This window comes from Lynx rufus, unplaced genomic scaffold, assembly GCF_022079265.1.
Source record: "Lynx rufus isolate CCGP_SWC_20201006 ecotype Redwood Valley unplaced genomic scaffold, mLynRuf1.p SCAF_4, whole genome shotgun sequence".
Classification (NCBI taxonomy): domain Eukaryota; kingdom Metazoa; phylum Chordata; class Mammalia; order Carnivora; family Felidae; genus Lynx; species Lynx rufus.
Window position 1 is genome coordinate 98,379,897 of NW_025814856.1, and position 27,542 is coordinate 98,407,438.

At 39.2% G+C, this 27,542-nt stretch overlaps 1 protein-coding gene across 2 annotated transcripts in view; it reads left to right on the forward strand.

The window, feature by feature from the left end:
- Positions 1 to 348: 348 nt before the first annotated feature.
- COL1A2 (collagen type I alpha 2 chain) overlaps positions 349 to 27,542 on the forward strand; it is a 36,081-nt gene continuing 8,887 nt past the window's right edge. The window contains exons 1-38 of one of the 2 annotated variants that reach the window (XM_047096137.1): positions 349 to 418; positions 507 to 526; positions 686 to 691; positions 4,529 to 4,564; positions 5,758 to 5,850; positions 7,130 to 7,186; positions 10,212 to 10,256; positions 10,344 to 10,397; positions 10,487 to 10,540; positions 10,856 to 10,909; positions 11,330 to 11,383; positions 12,108 to 12,161; positions 13,899 to 13,943; positions 14,237 to 14,290; positions 14,393 to 14,437; positions 14,799 to 14,852; positions 15,358 to 15,456; positions 15,579 to 15,623; positions 15,731 to 15,829; positions 16,268 to 16,321; positions 16,485 to 16,592; positions 16,936 to 16,989; positions 17,079 to 17,177; positions 18,081 to 18,134; positions 18,600 to 18,698; positions 19,075 to 19,128; positions 19,595 to 19,648; positions 19,801 to 19,854; positions 20,129 to 20,182; positions 21,160 to 21,204; positions 22,356 to 22,454; positions 23,856 to 23,963; positions 24,616 to 24,669; positions 25,633 to 25,686; positions 26,382 to 26,435; positions 26,533 to 26,586; positions 26,683 to 26,790; positions 27,150 to 27,203. In XM_047096137.1, coding sequence (XP_046952093.1) covers positions 349 to 418; positions 507 to 526; positions 686 to 691; positions 4,529 to 4,564; positions 5,758 to 5,850; positions 7,130 to 7,186; positions 10,212 to 10,256; positions 10,344 to 10,397; positions 10,487 to 10,540; positions 10,856 to 10,909; positions 11,330 to 11,383; positions 12,108 to 12,161; positions 13,899 to 13,943; positions 14,237 to 14,290; positions 14,393 to 14,437; positions 14,799 to 14,852; positions 15,358 to 15,456; positions 15,579 to 15,623; positions 15,731 to 15,829; positions 16,268 to 16,321; positions 16,485 to 16,592; positions 16,936 to 16,989; positions 17,079 to 17,177; positions 18,081 to 18,134; positions 18,600 to 18,698; positions 19,075 to 19,128; positions 19,595 to 19,648; positions 19,801 to 19,854; positions 20,129 to 20,182; positions 21,160 to 21,204; positions 22,356 to 22,454; positions 23,856 to 23,963; positions 24,616 to 24,669; positions 25,633 to 25,686; positions 26,382 to 26,435; positions 26,533 to 26,586; positions 26,683 to 26,790; positions 27,150 to 27,203 — 2,352 coding nt within the window. Of the gene's footprint in view, positions 419 to 506; positions 527 to 685; positions 692 to 3,166; positions 3,178 to 3,869; positions 3,885 to 4,528; positions 4,565 to 5,757; positions 5,851 to 7,129; positions 7,187 to 10,211; positions 10,257 to 10,343; positions 10,398 to 10,486; positions 10,541 to 10,855; positions 10,910 to 11,329; positions 11,384 to 12,107; positions 12,162 to 13,898; positions 13,944 to 14,236; positions 14,291 to 14,392; positions 14,438 to 14,798; positions 14,853 to 15,357; positions 15,457 to 15,578; positions 15,624 to 15,730; positions 15,830 to 16,267; positions 16,322 to 16,484; positions 16,593 to 16,935; positions 16,990 to 17,078; positions 17,178 to 18,080; positions 18,135 to 18,599; positions 18,699 to 19,074; positions 19,129 to 19,594; positions 19,649 to 19,800; positions 19,855 to 20,128; positions 20,183 to 21,159; positions 21,205 to 22,355; positions 22,455 to 23,855; positions 23,964 to 24,615; positions 24,670 to 25,632; positions 25,687 to 26,381; positions 26,436 to 26,532; positions 26,587 to 26,682; positions 26,791 to 27,149; positions 27,204 to 27,542 lie in introns of both variants that reach the window. The other variant, XM_047096136.1, reaches the window with a different exon arrangement.

Below are 27,542 nucleotides of genomic sequence, written 5' to 3' on the forward strand. Positions count from 1 at the left end.
AAAAAGAATGGAACCAATTTAAGAAGCCAGCCCCGTGGCCACGTCCCTCCCCCCTTCGCTCCCTCCTCTGCGCCCCCGCAGTCTCCTCCCAGCTGTGGCTGCCCGGGCCCCCAGCCCCAGCCTTCCGATTGGTGGAGGCGCTTTTGGAGGCACCCTCGGGCCAGGGAAACTTTGGCCGTATAAATAGGGCAGATCCGGGCTTTATTATTTTAGCACCAAGGCGGCAGGAGGTTACAGCTAAGTTGGAGGTACTGGCCACGACTGCATGCCTGCGCCCGCCAGGTGATACCTCCGCCGGTGACCCAGGGGCTCTGCGACACAAGGAGTCTGCATGTCTAAGTGGTAGACATGCTCAGCTTTGTGGATACGCGGACTTTGTTGCTGCTTGCAGTAACTTCGTGCCTAGCAACATGCCAATGTAAGTGCCTTCGGCTTGCTTGGGGCAAACGGGGAAGAAAGGTTAGATGGGTGGGCACCCTGGTCGGAAGAAAGAAAACCTGGTACAGCTTGGAGGCAAGGCTCCCTGGTATGTGGAGAACCACCGGCATGGATGAAAACATGGAAATTATTTTAGAAAATGAAAACATAAAAGGCTCAACTCTCTCCAAAAGTTAGGGAACTTTTCTCTCAACTGAAAGTGAGTCTTAATTTGATCTGGGTCCTCTGATTAGTGAAGCTCAAAAAGCAGAAAGTCTTTTTCCTTAGGATGAGACATTAACAGGCCCCATAACTGCACTGATGCCCGCCATGTAAAATCTGAGGCCTGCTTTAGAAAGCCCTTTAATTTCGTAATATAAAACTCACCCCACTATGTAAATCTGGACTTTGGGCTTTTCTCTTCTGGGCGGTTTAAGGCTTGCCTGGATGAGGATGATAACTATGAGGCGCCCTCTGGAGGGAGGACAAGGAAAGCACAGAGGACCAGGCATTATGCTAATGGAATCCCCATGAGAGACTCTATGGGTTTACATATAGAGGTGACCTGCGTTTCTGATTGAAGCCATTCCCAGTAGCTAGTCAGTGTATCCTGGGAAGGAAAATGGATGTTCCTTGGAATGGATACACTCTGAAGAGTAAGATTAGCTTCTCCACGTATTATCTGGTCATGGAAATGGTAACTTTAGTTAAAATATGTTCTACCTTTTGTTGAGCCTGAGAGTTACCTTTTTAACGTGTCCTCAGTGACAATCAGACACTCTGACCATAGCAAGTTGAGAAATATCAACACTGAGCTGAAACTCAAGAGACCGCGTTTTTTCCAATGACTTTGCCACTAATTTACCACGTGACCTCAGGCAAGTCAATCTGAGCCTTCTCTAAAATGCAGAATGGAGATTAGATGGACTCCAAGGCCACCTTCCAGACATAGGTTTTATGACCAGACTTCTATGTCAAGATAGAATGGAGAGAAGCAATCTGTTTTTGTCTTGAAAATGGCTGTCTAGATACCAAAGATACTGACTTGATGGGGTATGAGGGGTGTCTGGCCACACCCAACACTCCAGAAAGTTTGCTCCACCCACATGCCACGGTGTCTACCATTGCATCATTGTTGGTTCACTTTTGTATGTGTGTTTTCTCCCTTTGTCCACTTTTAGTATACACACTGTGGATACTAAGGAATAATTGTATTGAAGAAATTCATATTACCAATTTTTTTTTTTTATGAGATCTGAGGATGGGGGAAAGAGTTGGCTCCTAAAGAAATGATGAAAACAGACCTAGGAAAGTTTGAAGGTACAAAAGGCAACTCATCTCTGACCAACAGCCAACTACAGTCTGGAATAAAAGTTACCAAACACACATTTCTTCAAAATGGCTCAGTCTGAGTAATTAAAAGGCAAATTTCCAAAATCATAAGGACTTCTGTTAATCAAGTTTAGGCCTAATTATTCTTCCTACTGATGGATACAATGAAGTAAACATATCATTTTCCTAATTTAAAAGTAATTCTTATAAATTGCCCTTAAATGTCAGTGCTGGATGTGGTCCACCCTCCTGAATTGTGACTGTTGTAACAGATGTTCTCACTCCAAATGACACACTTCTTGGCCACCTAATTAAAGCAATTTTTAGGGGTGATTCATCTTGTTGCCAGCTTGGCCACCCTTACATCCTGTGTTAACCTATAATTTTTATACCATAGGAGAGGAATTCAGTCTTTAAGGACTTACAGCAATTATGGCAAAGGGGGGGGATATTACTTTAGTATGTTTTTCCCATTATTTCTCAAGATCTTTAATCCACAGTTTTTCCATTTATACAGAGCAATTCCTTCCCAGGGACAAAAGTGATACATATTGGCAAAATGGCCTTACCTAATTTAAGTGAACCAATTTAAAGCAAAATTTCAGATGTCCAAATGACTCCATTTTCATAGTGACTAATTTGCAAATTAGACCTTTTGAAAAAGGACCTTAAGAATGGTATAAATTCAGTGAAATACTAAGTAAATTTTGTTTTAAAAAAAAGTCTGTTTCGATAACATAGTTCCCTAAATTTTCCCTTTTTTAGATTTTTACATATCAAAAACTATCTAAACCATAAATTATTTCCTCATCAATGTACCCGTCTTACTCACATTCAGTGATTTACCTATGCAGTTTACTAACTTAATTACTACTCATTATAAATATCCTTCAGATACATTAATATTTAACAGCATTTATAAAATAGTAAATAATTAACAATTTAATTCGAAATATATTTACATATTAATATTGCAAACAAATCACACTGCTGACCCCTGCCATACTTTTGACCTGCATAATTTCCAAGGCATTAGAATATTCTTTTTTTTTTTAATTTTTTTTTCAACGTTTATTTATTTTTGAGACAGAGAGAGACAGAGCATGAACGGGGGAGGGGCAGAGAGAGAGGGAGACACAGAATCGGAAACAGGCTCCAGGCTCTGAGCCATCAGCCCAGAGCCTGATGCGGGGCTGGAACTCACGGACCGCGAGATCGTGACCTGGCTGAAGTCGGACGCTTAACCGACTGTGCCACCCAGGCGCCCCTAGAATATTCTTAATAAAAAAGAAAAAACACTTGATCCTTTAGTTGGATAAGTCAATTTTATAGACTAATATACCTATTTGTTAAGCACTGCTATGGATCGATGAAATGATTCTAATATTATGTCCCTCTTTTTCTCTTTTCTCTACAGCTTTAGAAGAGGTAAGTAAAATAATTTTTAGAATTTGTTTTATATGTATATATATATGTATATACATATATGTATACATATATACATATGTACATATATATACACACACACACACACACACACACACACACACATACTGAGATTACTGTGGTCACACTAATGTCTTCTCTGGGGAAGGAAGAGGAGGCTACATTGGTGTTGAACAACCTGGATTCCCAAGAAAATCATCAAGAGTTGTGGTAGTCAAACTTTTCTGGCTGCCTCGAAGGCATCCACCCCAATGTCCAAAATGGGCGGTGCTACTGAATAAGACCACCCTTATAAGAACACTCCTAAGAAACAGAATAAATAATCTAGTGGAAGTTTGGGTTTTAAGCACTCGCTACTACAAAGCAGGAGACTTCACAGAACTAAAGAATCTTTGTTATTCCCTGGGAATCATTTGCAAGACTATTACGAACAAATTCTTAGCTCGTGAATTGAATTTGAGGCATAATTACAGATAAGTATAAATTTTGGTTCTGAACATATTTTATTTAATTTATTGGTAAAATTTAAAATCGAACTTTGAAATATTTAAATAATGGTACGCACAGTGTATATACTCTGTAGATATATTTGTATACTACACAGAACTGGGAGCCATTTTTAAAAACACAAATGCAGTTTTCCCCCTAATAATTTCTTACTTATTCTTTTCTAGGCAACTGCAAGAAAGGTAAGAGTCTCGTATTTTCCATAATATCTGAAATGATCAGAAAGAACTTCTAATTTAACTAAATTTATAGTAGACTACAGAAGGAAAATACTTTGTCAAGATTTTGCCCACATGAATATGCATTAGCTAAACCATAAAATAAAGTATCTTTGATGTTAAAGATAACCAAGCTTTATTATCTTCCAGAATTATCTCTAATTACACTGATATTATACAAACTGGTGATTTACATACTAAAGGAAAAAAAGACTTGTTTTAATTCTGGAGATGGAATGAGTATTATGTTAATTATAGGTAGTAAATGCAAGTTTATTTTAAAGGGCTTTGACTATATAAATATACTGTTAACGATGTAACAAAATGGTAATTTTATCCACAGAAATCATATTTCTAAAAATAGTAGTTATAATATTGGCGTAGTGACTGGAGACTATAGCCTGTAGTCTCCCAGTTTAAAAAACATCCCATGTCATTATAATAAAAACAAAATACTTTTTCTATTGTATTATGCCACTTTTATAGCTACTTTCTAATAATATTGTGTTTAGATCAGTCTTACTGACTAATTATTGTCAAGAATGCTTGCTCGTTCACTGTTAATTGCTTAGACATTTATTATCGTGCTGTTTGTATCTTCCTTGTAGGGCCCAACTGGAGATAGAGGACCACGTGGAGAAAGGGTGTGTAATTTTTGAACTATTAAAAAGCTTTGAACCATATTTGAATAACTACATGTTAGAAACTACAGGAAACTATCACAGTTTATAAGAACACTATATTTCTTATATCTGGTGGGGCATCCAGATATTTGCACCACCTTTTAAGCAGATAATGTCCTACAGAAAAGGCGAATGAGCATTATTGTATATACATCAATAATTTTTTTTAGATCAAGACTATCCTTTTAGAAAGCAAAACTATTATAAGCAGCCATATTCTTTGCATGGTCTATCTTTCTTTGTTTTCAGTTGACCTGTCCAACTCCTGTATAATGGAAATGTATCTACCTACCACCATACATCCTCTCTTTTCACATGTTTTGTTTGCTTTTCAAGTAAGATCTCTTACGTAGTCTGGTAATAGAAGTGAAACATCAGTCAGTCAACAACATGTTTCTGTGTAAATTCATAAATGTGCAAGTTAGGCTTACGATTTATTCATGATATTCTTAGATCTCCCTGCTATACTTATTTGGCATGTATAACTACATGCTTTTGCATTATATAACACGTTTGGCAGTGTATAAATACCTACATTATATGTGTTGGGAAGTACAGACTAAAATGTATTCCACTCAAACAATGTGTTAGAAGTAGCAATGTGTCGGTAAATTATCTTAACAATGTAAATAGTGTTAATGGTAAGAAATCCGCAGGATTTTCTATCCTGTGATAAAGTGACTTTATTAATTGTGATATCAATTAATCTACTGTTCATACATAATATATTAAAACAATTGAATAAGTTCATCAGTCTGAAACTGACAATCAGTATACATGGTACATCGCTGTGCACTCTTTTCCATATGAAGTTTATAGAATTCTAAATTGTAGCTGTAATTTCCATCTTTATTTGAATACTGGAGCTCCATTATGAATTAATATTCAAATCCTGAGATAGCCCTCTTCCAGAGGAACTACTCTGTCTTGTGTCTTCTTTGTGTGCCAGTCAGTAAACCTCCTTCTAAGAAAGACCGATGTCATAAGTGAATTCCAATTAGTGACAAATATGGCGTATTACATTTCCTTACCACTTGCACGTTGAAAGAGCTGAACAACTGATCTTACCACATGTGTTCTTAGGTCTTCTTTTATATGTATAGATTTCTGAGGGATCTGTCTAACCCTGACCTAATTCACTTTTTACAAAACAGGGTCCACCAGGCCCACCAGGCAGAGATGGTGACGATGGTATCCCAGGCCCTCCTGGCCCACCTGGTCCTCCTGGCCCCCCTGGTCTTGGCGGGGTAAGGTGTCTTAAGCACTGCTAACTTTTAGCTAACTTTAGTTTTGTTATACCTCTATTGGAAGAAGGTTCATTGTGGAAGTTATTTTTTAGCAGTTAAGGGAGAGTCTACTATTTGAATATTAGTACATTTTATTTCATTTCTTTGGTTTCTTCATTCAAGATTTTGCTTTGCCTGTTCTCTTTGTGAGCCCTTGTCAATTACAGGACTGGTCTTTGTGTTCACTGAAGGTAGCTGCAGTCCTCACAACTATTATTTAATTTGGGGATTTAATATCTTTCATCAGTAGGGCACAAATAAGAGGTGTTGCATTATTAAAGAGTTTGATTAGATTGAATTATAAGTGAAATCCCTGATCTTCAGCAATTTCACAAACATCCTACTCTTTTTATTCTCCTTGGCTTGAAGTCTGCTGAACCAACATTCAAAGTAGTTTTAGGTTTAATTTGCTTGAAACTAATTTAAGAAAAGTACATTTCCCTTTTTCATTAATATCTTCCTTTAGCTTTATGTCTTTAACAATGGTATGAGTGCCAAATGGCCTCACTGCAGGAAGGAAAACATATTTGCTTAATTGGTTAGCACTATGAATCAGAAGCCTGATTCTAATACCCAACTGTATGCCAGTAAAATAAGACCTTTCTCCCCCAAAAGATCTTATTATGATTGCTTATCTACTGAGTGCATTAAAAAGCACCTTCTTTAATAGATCTACTACTATAAGAGAGATCTTTAACAGTAAAGTTATTACTGTGAACTATTTTTTAAAAGTTTAATCTTCCAAGGGGCATTTTAATTTAATTTTCCTCTAAACTTGAAAACTCGTTTTTGAAACTCAAGCATGAAAAAGGTCTCTTAGTCACTTTGGGTAGTTCTGGAGGAGCTGGCAAACAGGTGAAAATACAAAGGTGACCTCTTGTGCTCTGTGTAATTTATCAGGGATCCCCAGTGGCTTAAAGTGTAGAAGGCTCCCCTTTCTCAGTGTAGAGGTTTTAGGGGGTGGGAACAGGGGAGGGGTGATGGACAGGGAGGGAAAGGGTTTGGAAAATAAGGTAGGGAAGCTTCCCACTTCAAACCAGGTGTGGACTAAATTTTTTTAAACTTGTATTTTTGTCCTCACTTTTTAGGAACTTCATTCAATATGGAATTATAAACTAACAACTATATAAAAATATTGCTCCCTTTTAAACAATAATGTAAAAATCTTCACAAGTAGAATGAGAAAGTGAACTATAGGGCCGGTATTTATAATGTATATAATTTTTTTTTTCCTCTCTAGAACTTTGCGGCTCAGTATGACCCTGGAAAAGGAGTTGGCCTTGGCCCTGGACCAATGGTATGCTTATCTCTTTTTATCTTAACCAAAACAAAAAGAATTTGTTTTTCATGTTAAAAATTTCACATTGCTATTTCCTTAGCTCCCGAGGTTAACACTTAATACTTAGATCAGATAAAAGCAGCAATTCCTTTTGTATTCAAATGTATAATAATCTGAGCCTAGATTCAGGGTTCACTTTTCTCTACAAACATGTTTCCAATGTGTAAATAATCTCTGGACATAGTAACCATAACTTAGATAAATCAATTTAATTCAAAAGAGTGATCATTCTGATTAATTTTTTTACATCCTTTGACCTTGCTCAGAATTTTAAGCAACCCGTAGAGGCACGGACCTATTAAGTTCTATAAACTTGCTGGAAAGGAGCAACAAGTTCTAGTCCATCCTGTTTGTTCTATAGCAAGAGAGTTTAAGCCCTTTCCCTTTAAGGCCATGGAAGTGGTTAATGGCAGAATTAGAATGTCTGATAATCAACGACATCATGTCTCATGTATCTAGTACTTGAATGAAACATCAATTTATTCAACAATATTTATCAGATGCCTTCAATGAGCCCCAAACTGTATTATGCACTAGGGATGCAACAATGAGTATGACAGAATCTCTCCCTTCCTCAAGGAGTTAACAATACAGGAAATGTTTCTTTTTATACCTTTCAATAAAAATACCCTTTTTAGTCTATTAACTATAAACCAATATAGAAGAGAATTTGAGTGCAATTTAGCATTCATATCACTCAGCACACATAGTTAGCAACATATCCATAATTTGAGTAACATCTAGAAAAGTGTCTATATGATTATGATGATGATGGTCTATCTTTAACAAGTGAACCTTCCAACAAGCATTAGTGAGATGTGTTAGCAAAAGGATGATATGAGCATGCAAAATATATACTAGTATGTATAAAATAAAGGAAAAAAATTGCTGGAACTAAAAATATTAAGTTGATTAAACACTGCAGTTTAAAGTTAACATGGTCTTTTTTTTTTTAAATTTTTTTTTTTCAACGTTTATTTATTTTTGGGACAGAGAGAGACAGAGCATGAACGGGGGAGGGGCAGAGAGAGAGGGAGACACAGAATTGGAAACAGGCTCCAGGCTCTGAGCCATCAGCCCAGAGCCCGACGCGGGGCTCGAACTCACGGACCGCGAGATCGTGACCTGGCTGAAGTCGGACGCTCAACCGACTGCGCCACCCAGGCGCCCCAACATGGTCTTTAAAATATAAATTTTACCTGGACGATGCATTCGGTGCTCTATCTTCAAAAGAAGATGTTTGGCTGGACCTAATGGTCCGTAATAAGCTAATACACTTTAAGGGCAAGATAATATTTTCTGTAAATTAAAACTCTCACTTGAGAAGTAATGTGCCTTTAATTGATGATTTCCAATTTCCTGCTTTGTCCTGGTAATTTAAAACATCCATATGTGAAATGAAGAAGTAGAGATTTTCTTTGGCTTTGTTTATATTGGATATTTGAAATTAGCCATTTTAGCTAATGCTGGACATTAGTCAGTTTTAAAGCAGTACCTATGTCTCAAGAAGAATCTAAAGGGGAAAAAAGTAAAACACAAATAAAAAAAAAAAAAGCCTGCATAAGCCCAGAAAATTAATATGGATTTCAGATTCCCCTGACTTTGGAACCTTCTCTGGGGGGCATAAAACAGTGTGTTTTACTTTTAAATATCAGTGAAATATAATTTAAGCTTTCACATCCACACAGTCACAGACATATGTAATCAACAGATATGTGGCTCACAAATAAGAAGATAGGCAGCAATAAAGTATTAAAATAATTTTCCATGTTGGAAAATCAATAACTATAAAACCCCACAGGGTTCTTCTCTGAATTAATGAGTAATCATGGTCCGTCTCACAGCCCCCGCAAAATAAACTACCTTTTATGTAAATGAAATTGTTGCAAATACGCAGAAAAATGAATAAATATAATTAAAAATTCATGGCGTCAAAAAAAACTATTTTTAACGTATACCTAAACAATCATTTTGATTGAAAAGTGACAGTTTCTTTTAATGTAGAAGCAATTTCTAAAAGCAAACAATTCTTATAATTAAGATGATGTGCTTTTTAATAAAATCCGTATTATTTCACCCTAGGCATTCATGCAGTGGGGCAGACTTTCCTGTAGAGCCCCCATCGTTGATGTGTCACGAATAAATTGCCCTAGACTTGTCTATGCAATATTTTCAGCGTGAAGGAGCTGGCCCCTACAGGAGAGCTTGCCCAGGCATTCATTACTGCACCGGGGAGTCAAGAATGTGGAGCTAGCTCCCAAACTAGTAATGCTGCTTGACTCTACTTGTGTGCTGCAGAATGAAGAACAAAAACAACAATCTGCCATTATTGTGGGCCACAGTTTCAGGAATAATATTAGATCCTTCCAGGAGGATGTTTCAGTAATATTTTCTTTTTCCTTCACCCCTCACTACATCCTCTTTTGTTTGACGTTTTCATCGGTCACCAACAGCCCTTAAAGGAGCTATAGGGCTCTATAAGGAATCCCTCTAATCATTAAGAAGGACTTTTGATCCTTTTCAATTTATGCCTCTTGTGCCAATAAGCATATCAATTTCCTAGCTGGATATGACATGCAGAAGTGACATATGATCAAGGGAATCCAAATGGAAAGGCTTCGCCAGCCGCATAGAAGGCGGTCGTGTATTCTATACTGTGCAGAGACGGATCCACTTCATGGCATTAGAACCACCTCAATATGCCCAATTGTGTGCGACTGTCAGGAACCGGTGGTCACCCATCCAACTGGGTTCTGATGATCTGGGTTAGGAAAAGAAGTGAGAGCAAAGGCAGAGAAATCATGGAGGAAACGTGGGTCCTTAAGAGCTTCTTTGGGAGAAACAAAAACTATGAAATAAAACCAGGATAGTTCTCTTCATCTGTCCATCACAAAATGTCTATGGCAATACTGTACTATCCTATCCAACCCAAACCAAAGCCATGAGAACTTATCAGTGCTAACTATGTTTTTCCTCTTTACAGGGTTTGATGGGACCTAGAGGGCCTCCTGGTGCATCTGGAGCTCCTGTAAGTACTGGAAGCTAGTAATCTCTCTTGGGCAAAAAGACAGAATTAAACAAAGGTGCGGAGCATGACATCTCTGTTTTCTTTTAGGGTCCTCAAGGTTTCCAAGGACCTGCTGGTGAGCCTGGTGAGCCTGGTCAAACTGTGAGTACATTTTTCCCCTTTGTGGTAAAGATTTGTTTTTCAAGAAGTTTATTGATGTAACCTTGACGAAATGATTGGTCTCTTCTTAGGGTCCCGCGGGTGCTCGTGGTCCACCTGGGCCTCCTGGCAAGGCTGGTGAGGATGTAAGTATTTACTCATGAGCACTTGCAAAATGCCATTTAAATACTGCCTCAACAAGAATTTCTGGATTCAAATGAAGTATTTTGCCAAAAGCTGAATATGCTTGATATAACTCTCCCCATCTGGAAAACATTACTTTAATGAAATCTTAATTTGTTTGTATTTAAGGGAATTAGTTGTTAATTAAATATATATTTGGACCCACATTTTTATATGATGCCTTTTCCGCCTATTTTAAAAACCAAGATGTCCCAACTTCCATCTGATGGCTTAGCAAGAAAAGCAGCTAACCTAACTATGATGTTTTCATGTTTTAGGGTCACCCTGGAAAACCTGGACGACCTGGTGAGAGAGGAGTTGTTGGACCACAGGTAAGATTTATTAGCCCAGTGTATACAGTCCAGACATCAGAAGCATCTCACATATAAGACAGTTGGTAAAACTGGAATCAGTCTAAATGGCCACATAGATGTTTGAACACATGCACCACTCACTGAAGGCGTCTGACAAATCAAGGAGCCTAGTTAAGGATGCATACAGTTTTTATTAATGCAAATAATGTCGTCTTAATGATAGCAAGCATACTATAAACTAAATCATGTTTTGTACAAATACCATAGTATTAGTTACTCAAATTAGAGCAAGTTAATTTGCTGATCTGTGCTTTAAAAATATCCCAGCCATTGATTCCAAGCTTGAACTTCCATGAGAAGAAGTACTTTGGAGGGAAGAAATCATTGTTTTTTAATTGAGAACGAAAACATTTACCTTCTTCTGTGTTTCTTTTTAAGGGTGCTCGTGGTTTCCCTGGGACTCCTGGACTTCCCGGCTTCAAGGGCATTAGGGTGAGCACATTCTTGACCCGGAGGAAAGAAAATGTTGATTATTTTTAGGAAAAACCTCAACTATATTTAAACTCCTGGGTGACACATACTTGCTTCCAAATTCCTGGAATTCACCAGAGTGAAGAGAGTGAGAGAAGAGGTCGGATGGCTGGGAAGTACAGTGGGGTATAGTTTTTTCAGTCTGTCCGCAGCTTCCAAGAAATGAGGATCCCTACAGAGAAAATTGTGTAAAAGGCATATGACTTTTTTTTTTTTTTTAACATTTATTTTTGAGACAGAGAGAGACACAGCATGAATGGGGGAGGGGCAGAGAGAGAGAGGGAGACACAGAATCGGAAGCAGGCTCCAGGCTCTGAGCCATCAGCCCAGAGCCCGACGCGGGGCTCGAACTCGCGGACCGCGAGATCGTGACCTGAGCTGAAGTTGGACGCTCAACCGACTGAGCCACCCAGGCGCCCCAAAAGGCATATGACTTAAGAGGTGTTTATAACCATCTGAAGATCGTAAAATGATTAAAGATGGAAAGAATGTGAGAGATCATCTAGTTCTATGTCCTTCCCTTTCAAGCACAGGGAGGTTTAGCGACTTACCTGGGGAAACGGAGCAAGTTTGCTGGGCCCTGGACACATTGTACTGAAGCGGTCACCAGATTCACCCAAGAGGTTTGGATTTGACCAAGCACTATAATGAAACGGAATTTTAATCATAAGAATTTGCATTTCAGGGACACAATGGTCTGGATGGATTGAAGGGACAGCCTGGTGCTCCAGGTGTGAAGGTAAGTACCAAACCAGAAGCATTGTTTTTAAAACAATTGACTGTAATTCCCCATCACCATCAGAAAGTATATTTTTACAGAAGACTACTCATATTCCAAAGAGTATCTTATTTCCCCCTCAGTACTTCAGAGCCCTTAATGGTGAGGATACGGGATTCTGTGACAAAAGGCCAATTATTAATAATATTTATTTAATTTAATATCTATTAAACAGTTGAGATAAAAATGTCAATAGTTTCTTCCTCCATTTCCTCTCCTCCTGTAATTTCACCCGACCTCTGCAGCCAAAATAAAAGTAAATAAACATAAAATCAGATATTAGAACGCCATGTTATTTTAAACTGTAAATTCTCCTTTGCCATGCACAAATTAGATAGGTACATTCATGTCACAATCCACTTTTCAACCTCTTTCCTGTGATTTATCTGTGCACACTCAAAAAATTTTTAATTAGGTAATTAAAGTCTCAGAAGTGTGTTATCTCTTGGCTAGGCTCTTCTCTGACAGCGCTTTCAACTATAAAATGTTCTCTCTCCTATTAAGGAGATAATGTGATATTAAAGTGAATACCAACGTAATTACAAATTAATGAGTGACGAATACTAGCGGGACCAGAAATGAACGTGAATATGGAGAGTCTGCTCTAACTTTCCAGCTGCCACACAAATGGATAAGGTCAAACTCATTCTCCCTAGGGCCTAATGTAATAGCTCAGACTACTAGTCTCAGCATCATCAAATGTTAGAGCCACAGCAAGCTTTGGAGACCCCCTCACTTTGCAGATGAGGGAAACTGAGGCTTAGAGAGAATGAGTGGCTCACCCAGAGTCACACATCCAGTAGTTAGAAGGCCTTAGGCTAAAATCCTTACCTCTCATTTGCGCTTATTCCCAAAGAATACACTTCACCTAGAATCCTAGAAATGAAGGGTCCTTAAAGGGTCTCTCAAACCTGTGTCTTCTATATCTTCATCAGATTATTTAGAAAGAAAGTTTCTTTACATGTAGCATTTTATTAAATTACTGCTCCCCCTCCCACCATGCTTTTTACTCAAGAGTATAGGTTGGAAAAAAATAAGATAGCTCTGAAAAATATTATGAAGCTTTAAATTTCCATGCATATTTTACAAAAAGGAAAATATTCAGTGTTTAAAATAACTTTAGGGACGCCTGGGTGGTTCAGTCAGTTAAGCGTCCGACTCTTGATTTCAGCTTAGGTCATGATCCTGTGGTTTATGGGTTTGAGCCCCATGTCGGGCTCTACACTGACACTGTGGAACCTGCTTGGGATTCTCTCTCTCCCTCTATCTGCCCTCCCCTCCCCCACCAAAGTAAATAAATAAAATTAAATTAAAAAAATAACTTTAAAGAGGGTAAATATGATTCTATTGAAAGCAGTTTATCCTCTGCCATCTCTTTTTATGATATTATTCCTGGTAAATAGGCCTAGTCGAAATGATATCCAAAGTCTAAGGAGAAATATTAGAGCTAGGGTAAATAACCCTCAAGTAACCACATGTCCCTAGTACTGTGATATTTGGTATTATCTAAATAAAAACATGAATTTTAGAAATTTAAAAAAATTTATGTGATTGGCATAATTGAGAAGCAGTCTACATGTTTCAAAATATATAAATGGTTCAAATTAAAATAAGAGGGTAAAAATTACCCGATCAGAAAAAAAAAAAAATAATCAATACCTGTAATGAACAAAATCCCAATCCTTCTTTTCCATGTAGGGTGAACCTGGCGCCCCTGGTGAAAATGGAACTCCAGGTCAAACAGTAAGTTATTGATTACTTGATTGTAAATCTAAATGTGTACACTCTTTGCAAGCTGGAACTTCTTTAATGTTTTTGCTAATTACCATTTCCCTTGGCATTGTATTCTTTGATATTTTTCTAATAACTTTCTGCATACTTAATTGAAATCCATTACCTTTTAGTTGGAATTAGAACAAGACCTAGTTATTTCTAGTGGATTCTTACGCATGTTGGAAATCGGACGAAGCAAATTATGCCTGTGACATTTTTTAAATTAGCACTCTGGATTTCATTGAAAGTATTTCTGCTTCTAGGGAGCTCGTGGGCTTCCTGGTGAGAGAGGACGCGTCGGTGCCCCTGGCCCAGCTGTGAGTATTTCCAATTTTGTCCCTTTTTATCCTTTTAAATAGTCTTCTAACAACTGCTGTTTAACTTTTCCTCTTGACTTTTTCTCCTTATTTTCTTCATAGGGTGCCCGTGGAAGTGATGGAAGTGTGGGTCCTGTGGGTCCTGCTGTAAGTTTTGACACTGAAGAATTTGGAAGGGGTTGAGAGTGTGGGATGGGAACTATCTTCTTTATTAATTTGTAAAATGACACCATTTTAGACCCCTTACCAAATGTTCTAGGAGGTCTTTTGGAAGTTCTCTTTATAACTACTAGTCTCCCTAGGGCTTTTCATTGATGCACAAAGTAAAATCTACCTCACCTTGGATACCTTGAATGTCTTCCCTTTGATATTAATGACAACAGACTAGCTGTCACTTTTCTCTTTGCCGGTAGGAACCAGCCACTCTGAGCCACTTCAATCTTCTAGCCTCATTGGATTGTTAATTTACTGGGAGGAAGTTTCTTACCATATTCTACTTTGATTTCAGGGTCCCATTGGGTCTGCTGGCCCTCCAGGCTTCCCAGGTGCTCCTGGCCCCAAGGTAAAAACACTGGTGACCATTGTCATTACCTTGATAAACTTCTTATTGTGATGTGAAAGACTCAGACTGTGTTTGCAGATAGGTAATTACAGAACAGGTAACTTAATGAGTCGCCCTTTCCAAATGGATATAGAATGGCTACTTTTCTCACTCCAAGCATGAAATAGATCATGTCTCTATACTTGAGCCCAAGAACATAGATATGAAAGCCAACATGGAGGTTTATTTTATGGGACCCCTCTGAAATAGACTTCCAAACTAGTCAGGACTGACTAGCTGAGAAACAGTCTCCACCACAGAGAGACAGAGGTAGGTGAAGATGATAGCCAAGATGGGAGAACTAGACCAGGAAAACAGGAACCCAAATCCAAATCTGTGGTACCAAACCAGGTAAGGGAAATGATTGCGGTTCTGAAGAAAGTTCATGAAACTTGGTGTCCTAAAAATGGAGATCCGCTCTTTCATTATTCGCAGACTAATGCCTCAGTGTCATTCCTTCTTTTAGGGTGAACTTGGACCGGTCGGTAATCCTGGTCCTGCTGGTCCCGCGGGTCCCCGTGGTGAAATGGGTCTTCCAGGTGTTTCTGGCCCTGTCGGACCTCCTGTAAGTAGTCATTGTCATTAACCTCAGGGAGTGGAAGAAAGCCAAAAGATTGAAGGTGGGGTCAGAGAAGAATGGAAATACTCCTATTAACTGATATCCTTCTCCCTTCTTTTTCTTCGTAGGGTAACCCTGGAGCCAACGGCCTGACTGGTGCGAAGGGTGCTGCTGTGAGTATATGGCTATTACGTGCTGCTCTGCTTTTAAAGGCACTTTAAAGAGCACCACCTCATCTGCCAATCATCTTATGATGGGTCACCCTGCATTCTCTTCACAGGGCTTGCCCGGTGTTGCTGGGGCACCTGGCCTCCCTGGACCCCGTGGTATTCCCGGCCCTGTTGGTGCTGCTGGCGCTACTGGTGCCAGAGGACTCGTTGTAAGTGATCGTGGCCACAGCTTCCATCATCCTGAAATACTAGCTCTGCCGTCATCTTGTCACCATCTAGACTTCCTCTTGTGGATTTATCATTTTTATGTTTCCTTTTCTTAGCATTTTTAGTTTGCATTTCTCCTATGAGTGCATGTACATGTATGTTCTGTATGTCCATCTGTCTGTCTCTCTGTCACACACACACACACACCCTTCCGCTATCCTAGAACATTACCCAAAGGTCAGTGAGGTACATTTCTATTATCAGCCTTGTCCTTTCAACTAAGCCATTCCCCTATAAGCTGTTCCAATATGAATTGGACACATTTCTTACAGAACCTGAACTTCTCTTTACCTTGATCCGTGAACATTCCAAGATGCTTGTCTGTAAAAGAGTTGTGACAAATGTTTGTCATTTGACCACTGTTTTGTAATGAACCCTAGGGTGAACCTGGTCCAGCTGGTTCCAAAGGAGAGAGTGGCAACAAGGGTGAGCCCGTAAGTAGTTCTATAATTACAATTTGATGGGTTTGTTACTTTTTCAATCCAAAAAGTAATACTTCTGCTTTTTTAAAAAAGTTACTATTTTTTCTCTGGGTGGATTTGACATAAAAATGATTTTTTTTCTACTCCCTCCTCTTTTGCTTTTTCCATGAAACAGGGCTCTGCTGGTCCTCAAGGTCCTCCTGGTCCCAGTGGTGAAGAAGGAAAGAGAGGCCCCAATGGTGAAGCTGGATCCGCTGGCCCCTCTGGGCCTCCTGGGCTGAGAGTAGGTTCCAGATGCTCTTGACACCCAGGCACACCAACCAGAGGGATAGAACACCCTTTCATTGGAAATTGGTCAGAATGACTGAGGGAGCATCTGCTCTCCATCTGCTTTTCTAGATCAGTGACTCAGTCTGGTCTGGGAACAGGATTGACCTACTGTTGTAGAATGTCTCCTGCACACATCCCTCTGGGGTTCGGGTGAAATTTTTTGGCTTGGCCTGTGTTGGTCTCTCTCCCTTAAGGGCATCACGGTTTCTCGCATGCATGCCATATTTCTGTGAACACTGCCCTGTTGGATTCTAGGATTTTCTCTGACTCTTGCTGTTTCATGTACTCTCTCACAGGGAAGTCCTGGTTCTCGTGGTCTCCCTGGAGCTGATGGCAGAGCCGGTGTTATGGTAAGCTGTCCATTCCTCACTCCCAGGGAGAGAATTCGGTGGGTGTGTCCCCCGCCTGAGCACCCTTCTCTCCCCCTTCTGTTGAACAGGGCCCTCCTGGCCCCCGTGGTGCTACTGGCCCTGCTGGTGTCCGAGGCCCCAATGGAGATGCTGGTCGCCCTGGAGAGCCCGGCCTCATGGGACCCCGAGTAAGTTTCAGAAAGATTCTGAGTGAGTCACACCTGGCACCGTTTCCTTTTTTAAAGGGATGATTTATATCAGAAGACGACAATAAAAAAATCATCAAACGTAAATCTGCTAGTAGATTTGCTGATGGTTGCCTTTTTAACGTAACTTTATCAACACCCAGAGATACTTTTACGAATTTGGTTAGTTCGTAAATTTCTTATTTACTGCTCGATACAATGGCCAGGAGGTTTTGGAAAAATAGATTGATTTTAATATATCCAAATTAGGTTGGTTCTCCTATCAGCATGAATCTTGTATCTCAATTTGTGAGTTTTATATAAGGTGTTCATGAAACGTATTAGGACTATACATTATCAGTGTATTAGATTCATAAGTGAAATCATTTTTCCAGCAATCACAAAATGCTGTAATGTATTCAGCATCACACTAGCCACAGAGAAATGACCTTTAGATTCGTAGACACTCTAATCCATAGCAATAGAGTGATTTTTTTGCCTCCATTATCTCTTATGGATGAATATCATCTGTAATTGTACCATAAACAAGTAATAAAGACACCAAATATAGCAATAAAAAATCCACTTTGAAAATTGCTGACTAAAAGTATTTGTTTTTCTGTTATGAGGTAAATAACATGATACATTTTGCCCCTATAGTATGGTGCTTAACACTTTCTTGAGATATCTGTAAATGAATCACTTGCACTAAAATCCAATAAAAGGAAAGGCATAAAAGATAGAAAGAAGAAAGATTTCAGAGCTCTTTCCATACCTCCCAGTGATTTACCCTAGGCAACAAACAAGAAGTCAGGGGGAAAATGCTTTTGTGAGATTTTAATGAATTGGAGCCTTGAGTATGTGCGTTAAAGTGCCAACATGAAAGCATCCTCATTTATTTTATAGGGTTTTCCTGGTGCCCCTGGAAATGTTGGCCCAGCTGGCAAAGAAGGTCCCATGGTAAGAACTGCTCATTTTCCATTATATTTTCAAGGACACTTATTGCACCCTTATCAAGTCTATTCTGTGGCTTCTTTATACATGAACACACAGAAAATAAATATCAGCCACATACATCATCTGGGAATGCAAAGTAATAGATTGTAATTATGGAGTCCAAATGAACGCAGGACTGAAAGGAGAGAAGGAAAGAGAAAAACATGGCAGGGAAAATTGAAGAGGGTGACAGGGGTACGGGAAGGGAGGGGAAAGCAGGAATTGTGTACATATGAGATTGACTTGGCCGTGTGTGTACTGACATCCTATTTAGAAAAGGAAAATAGATTCATAATTTATTGACACTTTATACCAGGAAGCTGTTTGCATTCAGAAAATGATTCTGTTGCATCCCATGGCAGCATCACAAGTTTGAGGTTGTGAGGCCCTGTTGATGCCGAATGAACTTTAAATAAACTCTGCTTTCAGGGCCTCCCTGGCATTGATGGCCGGCCTGGACCAATTGGCCCAGCTGGAGCAAGAGGAGAGCCTGGCAACATCGGATTCCCTGGCCCCAAAGGCCCCACTGTAAGAACGCCACACTCTCTTCTCCCTCGGCACTTCTTTGCCACATTTCACCAAAACTCTCTTTTCTCTCCTGCCCTCAGTCCACTCTACCTCAAGGGGGGCAGGGGGAGGTCCCTTTCAACACAAGAAAACAGCAAGCCACTTACCACATTAATAATTGATCTCCAATATGTCACTGCACACCTGATGGAAACCTATCTCCTGAGTCTATGCCTCTGCAAACACAGGTGGACCTTATTGTACTTGGACTTGCAAGAAGATGGAACAGAATTCAAAGACTAGGAACCTTAGAAAACAATCAAGCAAGAAATTAACATTTCCAAATTTTCATGGTTAATTTGACATTAAATGTGTACTTTTTTCATGTTTGTTATAGGGTGATCCAGGCAAAAATGGTGATAAAGGTCATGCTGGTCTTGCCGGTGCTCGGGTAGGTGCCAACTTCTGCCTGTAGCTGCCCACATAGTACCCGCTTAGGAAACACACAGCCTTTGAGGCCACCTGATATAATTCTGGCATTTTCTTTTCAAAATGGCATCCCCAAGGATCCTTTTACCATCAAAAAATGTCTTTTTTTTTTTTTTAACTGCACTTACAAAGCAGTGAGCTGTAATGAATCAGAATGTATACTAGGTCAAAAATATTTATGGATGCATTTGATTTTAATTTATTTTATGGTTAAAGAGCTATGCATATGCTAGTAGCATTCTCTGGCCTTCATAAATTGCCCTCCATCCATGGACTTCCCACAAGCCATTTCAAAAGTTAGTACTTGGGCAGGGGACCCACAATGAGTCATTCTAAGATGATAAGCTTTGAAGAAGTAATGCATGAGGCTTTGAGGCTTCTTAAACTGTCTCACTGGTAATTCTGAGCCTCTCTGTGAAACTTTCCAGGGTGCTCCAGGTCCTGACGGAAACAATGGTGCTCAGGGACCCCCTGGACCACAAGTGAGTATTTCTTCCATTCTTGTTCTTTGCTGCCCTACAACAAATCCAGTCCTGCAAAATGACCATCTCATTTTTCCAGTCCAAGAGTTCTATAGGTAGACAGCAGTGGTGGCATACACCTCTATTCATGCTATCTTGCCTATCACTTTCAGGGTGTCCAAGGTGGAAAAGGTGAACAGGGTCCCGCTGGTCCTCCAGGCTTCCAGGTAAGTCAATTAAAACATACAGAATACTGCCTCTGGTCAGACTATCCAGCTACACATCACCATAGCACTCCCCCCACCACACAGAACCTGATTTCAGAACTGTAAAGTTAAATGAAAATTCACTTTTTCAAGGCAAACTTTCGTGTAATGCTGTAATAACACGCAATATTTGGTGATCATGTCGCTATCAGTATCCAGAAAAACCCAATCATTAGCATCCTGTGAATGTGCCGCAAGATTGAGATTTGTGGCTTGTTTGTTTGTTTTTTCCTAGGGTCTGCCTGGCCCTGCAGGTACAGCTGGTGAAGTTGGCAAACCAGGAGAAAGGGTGAGTAAAACAAGTGCTAGTAGACTTACCTGAAGTTGGGACTTTTCCCCCTTGTAATGCCCTCCTGCAGTGCAATTATAATAGGCAAAAAGAACCTTCTTATTTCACATGTTAATGATAGTGTTCTGCCTACCTGGGTACTTTGGAGAGAATAAACCAACTTACTCATTTTTGTTGGAATAATGAATCCTTCGTTTTAAAGACTGAATGAAACACTGCATTATGGAAGTAAAATGTACCAATGAACATTCCATTTAATAGCCTTACTTTTTGTATTGTTCATGGTAACGTTAACATGCAAATTATTTCCTTTCCCATAGCAAAAAAGTAAATGCGCTGATTTTCCATCAAACTAGACCCTGAAAAATTGCGTTTAATATTTTTCTTGGCATTCAGACATGACACTGCTAGCCACAATCAGGGCATGAATTCTGAGTCATTTTCTCTGGTAATTGTGATGAATGTGCCTCAATTCAGTTACATTCTGTGGCCTGGTCTCCTTTGTCAACAGTGGGGCACATTAAGGAGACAGCTGGTCAGTAATAAAGGAGATACACTTGGGTATACAATTAACTAGGTAATGTGCAGAATATGATCATTTCTATTAAGAAAGCAGTCTGTTATATAACTAAAAATAAGCAATGTCTGATACTGTTCATCATTATTTATCAAATCAAATGAGATAGTCTGTTTTGTCATTTTTTTAAAAGCAATAAACTAAGTAATGGAAAGCTTAAATTTGTTGGTACCAGCTTCTAGCATAGAAGTATCTTTGATATCAATGGAATTCTCACTTTTTGTACCTGTCCATATACAACAAATTTCTCTTATTCCTAATAGCCCTGTACTTGTACACTCAGGGAGGTAGAGCTTCGTGGCTTTATGCTGCTATGTTGAAATTACCTAAATATAATCATAAGTGGATTTCAAGAACATACGTACACTTCATGATTTATTTATTATCATGCTTTGCCTAGGGTCTCCCTGGTGAATTTGGTCTCCCTGGTCCTGCTGGCCCAAGAGTAAGTGTTATTTAATTAACTTTCATAAACTTCTGGTGATGTGTTTGTAAAACAAGTAGTGCTTTCTTTTGAAAGCTATTGATGACCTTGCAATAGGTTCTGAGACTCTTCTGTAGTTAAACATAATCTGTAGAGAATGTTTGATTTGTAAATTAAATCAAAAATTTAAATTTAATTATTCGTATTTCTTAGCCAAAAACCACAGTTATAAGAAACATAAATGAGCTAATATATGTATTATATTCAGTAACTTATATATACAAGTATGATATATTTATGACAAACAAGAAAAACTAATGTCTTACTAAGATTTGAAGTCAATTTTTGCAATGCATGTCGATGCTCAAACTCTAATGCCGAAATCATGAATCTGCTCTTATAAAAAAAAAATAAATAGATTTGGTTTGTCTGTAGTCATTGGAAAAACTGGAATGATCACTTTGCCCCACAAGTATCCTATTATATGGTCAGTTACCAAATTTAGTATCATAAAACCATAGTTATAAAAAAGGTCTTTGAAACAGGTGCAATGTGGACTGTGTACATGTTAAATATTCTGGGCCATGGAATACCACCATGTCATGGTGATATTTACATACAATTGAGAGATATTTAGAAAGGTAGGTAGACACATGCACACACACACACATATATACATATACATCCTGTTAATATTATAATTGTTACATCACTATTGCATAAGGTTATAAAAAGGGAGCATAGACATGACAGTATCTCATCTTATTTACACCTAGCATTGCTCTTCATTTAAAATGGCACAGTCTTTCCCAATGAATACCAAGCTTAACTGATGTCTGTTTTTATCTGTGGACCTATTACACACACACACAAAAAAAAAGAATGACTTCCAAAGGTTGAATGTTGTACTCTAGAAGAAAAACATTCCGGGGTTACAGCCACAAAACACTAAAGCTGAATGAGACTTTAGAGATTATCTCATCCCATTCGTTCATTTTACTACCAGAGAAATTAAGGAAAAATAACTGTAATTTGTTAATGGACCAGGATTCAAAAGCTAAAAATCTATGAACTCTGATGTGAAAAATAGTATCTCTGAAAGTGCTGAACAGTGCAACACTTATATCTGTCTTTTCTTTTCTTTTCTTTTTTCTTTTCTTTTTTTTTAACAGGGGGAGCGTGGGCCCCCTGGTGAAAGTGGTGCTGCTGGTCCTTCTGGTCCTATTGGAAGCCGAGGTCCTTCTGGACCCCCTGGGCCTGATGGAAACAAGGTAAAATTTTGTGTCCCATATTGCTGCTTGGGCCCACTATATTCTAGAGTAGCTAGATCATTCACAATAGTAAATGAATTGTTTTTCAGAGTTTTTATTTCCAATTCTGTGTTGATTTCCATCACAATAAATGACAATCTGATTCTAGCGGACCTGAATTATTCCAAAAGAAGGGAAATCCCAGTGTTCTACATACATAAATGAATTAGTATGGGTTTACTCTTGTCTCACCAAACTGTTTATACTTGGGTTGTTTGGGTTTTTTGTTTTTGTTTTTTTTTTTTTTAGTTTATTTTTATTTTGAGAGAGAGAGTGTGCATGCAAACTGGAGAGAGAGAATCCTAAGCAGGCTCCATGCTGTCAGTGCAGAGCCTGACGTGGGGCTTGATCTCACGAACCATGAGATCATGACCTGAGCTGAAATCAAGAGTCAGATACTTACCCGACTGAGCCACCCAGGCACCCCTATACTTTGATTTTAATCTAGAAACATCATATAATTTTGGACAGTATTTTTAGAGAACAAAGTTTCACCTTCTTACCTTGCTACTTCAGAGAGTAAAATTTCAAAAGGTAGTCTAAATTTTAATAACAGAAGAGGTAAAAATTAAGTGGCCAATATATTCATCCCCAAAACATAAGCCTGGCAACTTGTATTTCAAAACAGAATCTGTGGCTTAGATTTTAAAATAGATAGAATTACACACTTCTGAAAAACAGATGAACCACAGTAAAGAAAGGCAACTCATATTACTCCTGATGTCTACCTTTAAGGGGAAAAAAATGTAAGGATTAGCTGCAAAAAGCTATTTTGGTATGTGGAAGGATATTGGAAAAAATAAAAAGGAAAGAGGGAGAGAGGAAACAAGAAAGAAAATATGGTTTGGTGAGGTAGTACTTCCAAAGACTTTTATCTTAGAAGTTAGTCGATAGGTTTTAAATATGTGGAATTGTAGGGTTTTTATATAAAGTGGAAGCTATAGTTCCTGCTCTTAAGGAGATTAAAATGTAAACATCTCCCCAGTTGATGAGGTTTCTTTCCCTATTTCCTGTGTGGGCTAAGAGACTTATCCTTGAAAAATGTGGGCAAACATTTTTCACTCTCTGCATCCTATTGTCCTTCCCTCTTCTTCTCCACGCCTGCCTGCCTGAAGAGGACTAGGAGCGGGTTATAGAAAAATCACAGCCACCCACTCCCACTTCTCTTCTCTTTAGCCACGGTGTCATTAATAGCATCTCCCTCTGTTAGATTCTCCCTCCTTTCAACAGCCCTCCTTTGTGTCTCTAAACTGGCAAGAATGCTATCTATTAAATGTTTAAATTGGAATCCTTCAAGAGTTCGAGTCTTCATTTTCTTCTTTTGCCACTGAAATAATTGATTTCACATGTGTTTGATTCAAGGGTGAACCTGGTGTGCTTGGTGCTCCAGGCACTGCTGGTCCATCTGGTCCCAGTGGACTCCCAGGAGAGAGGGGTGCTGCCGGCATACCTGGAGGCAAGGGAGAAAAGGTACCCTCTCAGTGTTGGACCCTAAGACATGTTGTTGATGAACTCTAGCAAAGAAGGCTGCACAGGGTTGCCCAGTTTTTTACAATTCTTGGTAGGTGGTCTGGTAGCATTTTGATATCTATCAATACGCATTTCCCTCTGCCACCTAGCACCTACGCATTTCTAAACTCACTAATCTGGCAAAATTCCTTGCTACCATGGAATTTCACGCAAACAGATGGTGTTGAGTAATACATGAGGCTCATTTTAATGCCACTAACAATAATGCCTCATCCTGCCCTAATTAATGGGAAGAAGCTATATTGAACAGCTGTCAACCGTGCTGCTGCATTAGTTATGCCATAAGAGTGATCAGACACTGAAGCCCATTGTGATGTTGCCTTATAATTCTGTCCACATGAATTTGTACCTTGCTTGATTATGCTTCAGGAGGGTGTATGGAAATTAGAAAAGAATATTTAACAATAATCTGGAGAGGGCCTTGAATTATTTTTTCCTTAAATTTTTTTCCCTCATTCAACATTCTATAGAATAGTAGGGAATCAAGACATTACTAAAAATGTAAGCGACTGAAGGTATAAACACTTCAGGTTAATTTTGCTTCAAAAATTTGGTTGGAAAACGAAAAGCTACTCTTGCTTTATACTTTCAGGGTGAAACTGGTCTCAGAGGTGAAATTGGTAACCCAGGCAGAGATGGTGCCCGTGTGAGTAGAATTTTGTTTGTTTGTTTGTGCTTAGATTGGTATTTTGTTTTATTTTATTTTTACATTTCACTCGATTTGAGGTCGGCAGTTTTCCAAAATAGAACTGACAAAAGGATCCAGGTTTAGTGAAAGAGTATTCCTTTCCTTCCTGGATCTCTGAATAGTAATATCATTTTACATGTCCCAAAAGAAAGATTCAACAGAACTTATCCCTTTGAAAATCAAAACCTGAATTTCTTAACTTCCTTAGTGTTAACTATACGAAGTACAAACTATAAACCAAAAGCTCTAGGTTAAATAGAATTTCAAGTGACTGTTCAAATTATTATAGGGCTTTAGAAAAACAAAACAAAACAAAACGATAACTCTTACATTTTAAAAAGCCAAAACCTCTAACAAGGTCCCATTTATTCAAATGTATGTCCTAAGAATTTATCACCTGAAGAGCAGTCCCAACGATTACCTGTTACTGCCCTGGTGATGCCAAAGATAATCCCGTAAAGGTATAATAACCCTACCAGAGCATTGGCAACATGGTTCTTCCAGGCCGTCAGCTGCCTCGGTCCTTCTTCTCACCTCCCTCAGAGCTGATAACTCACTCTGGCACATTGATAATGGTCCTTTCTCTGAGTCACACAGTCCTAGTGGTCTCAAACAAGGCTACTCATTTGCTGCTCTCTAGGGAATTTGACAAGAGCAGAGAGTTCAGATCTCCCCAATTCCTAACCTGCCCTTGACTGACACATTTCTATAACCTTTATCACTGGGGTACTTTCCTCCTGAGAGCCGCTTCTAATAGTTTTGATAATTAGAACTGAAATGCATCAAAAGCCTTCTCGATGTCCATCCAGAGTGTGCGGTGAAAGTGTTCAGTCACTGTATAAGCACAGCAAGGGGGAATGGCAAGGGTCACTTTTGAAACTGGGGGTGTTATTAATAAGACTCATTTCCTTTTGGTATTAGGGTGCTCCTGGTGCTGTAGGTGCCCCTGGTCCTGCTGGAGCCACTGGTGACCGGGTAAGCACACATTTTTACGGAGTTGCAACTCTCTGAGCCAACAGCAGTATCTAAAATTTCCTGCCTGCCCCAGCCCCAGGGAGCCCCAGCAATTCATTTTTATGACTTGGTATAAAGCCTACTTATTTAAAAACCTATCTGTTGTGATGGGGCAGCAGGAAACAAATGCTGTGTGTTTAAAGTTCTCTTTCCCTTCGTATAGATGTGCTAGCTATCTGATCTATACTTTAATCCCTATCATTTGTTTTAAAGACTTTCCCTGTTGCCCATTAACAATATCCTAATGCACTGAGCCTTCTCAAAGCCTTCAATTGTAAAAAATCAATAAAATACATAGTGTGCCCATTTCACATCGAACAGTCTACTTAAAATAGACCTTATTTATTGTATTGCACAGATTGCAGCAAATAGATCAGCTCAGTGTCCATCTAAAAATTAAAATGTCCTCCTCCTAGTATTGTGGGCACTGATTTATAGTGTTTTTGCAAGTGTATGACCAATACCACTTCAGCCCCCAAAATGAATACAACAGTAAGCACGGTAAGAATCCATTTTATTTTACTGTCTGAGATGAGCATTAGTTTTCTCTTCTGATGTGACTGCAAACCCTGACAAGAGCCCACTGTCTACCGCTGTTCCCTCCCCCCACCTCCTCTTTGAGCACATTAACGAGCTCATCTTTGGTTCCATTAAAGGGTGAAGCCGGTCCTGCCGGTCCCGCTGGTCCTGCTGGTCCTCGTGGTAGCCCTGTAAGTAGAAACCTGGGTCATTTTGGACACTCATAGCCTTTAGACATGAACAAATCTAATACTGCTACGACATTCTTCAATCCCTTCTCCCACCTAGGGTGAACGTGGTGAGGTTGGTCCCGCTGGCCCCAACGGATTTGCTGGTCCTGCTGTGAGTATCACATAATGACGGTTAACCCCAAAACATCCCAAACTGGCAAGTAGAGTGAGCTGGAATGCCTGAACTCCAACTATTCCTTTCTAACAGGGTGCTGCTGGTCAACCTGGTGCTAAAGGAGAGAGAGGAACCAAAGGGCCCAAGGGTGAAAATGGCCCCGTTGGTCCCACGGGCCCTGTTGGATCTGCTGGCCCATCTGTAAGTTGAATTCATTGGTGGTCAACACAGCCTGTGTAGTTACCCTTGAAATCTTATCATTCTACCTATATCAATCAAGTGCCTACTGTAACTACACCAGGAATGTAAGAGTTAGCATTTGCATACTGCTTTATAATTTATAGAAATTTCATAAATACTGTCTCATCTTACTTCTTTGGTAACCCCATGAGGGTGGTAACACTGAAAAAAGGACATTTATCTTATGACACAGATTATCATTTTTGATTTCAGGATTTGCTTCTAATAGATATAGGAATGATACCTTTGAATAAAAAAGCAACATGTAGAAGAACTCTTTTGTGATTTGACCCCATCTTTTTTTGTCAATTTCCATTTAGGGTCCAAATGGTCCCCCTGGTCCTGCTGGCAGTCGTGGTGATGGTGGCCCTCCTGTGAGTATTTATAATGGAGGACATTTCTTTCTTTAGAATCTATGAAAACCTTGAAACTATGGAGATTTTTGGTTAATTTTGGACTATAATAAGGAGACCCTTGAAATTCAAGTTAACTTTATCTGAAGATATTCTGGTGTTGAAGTGATAGTCAGGCCAAGGGATATTAACTTAATCCCAACTGGAGCTCAGTGTAGTGTATGTTGCTACCCCTCACCTGAGGTAATAACCAAAGTTAATGCCAGGTTGTTGAATTGTGAAATGGGTAAAAATATTTCTCTTTATCCTTTTGACGATGCTCCCCTTCTCCTGCCTGACCATGCCCTTTCTCTTGGCACC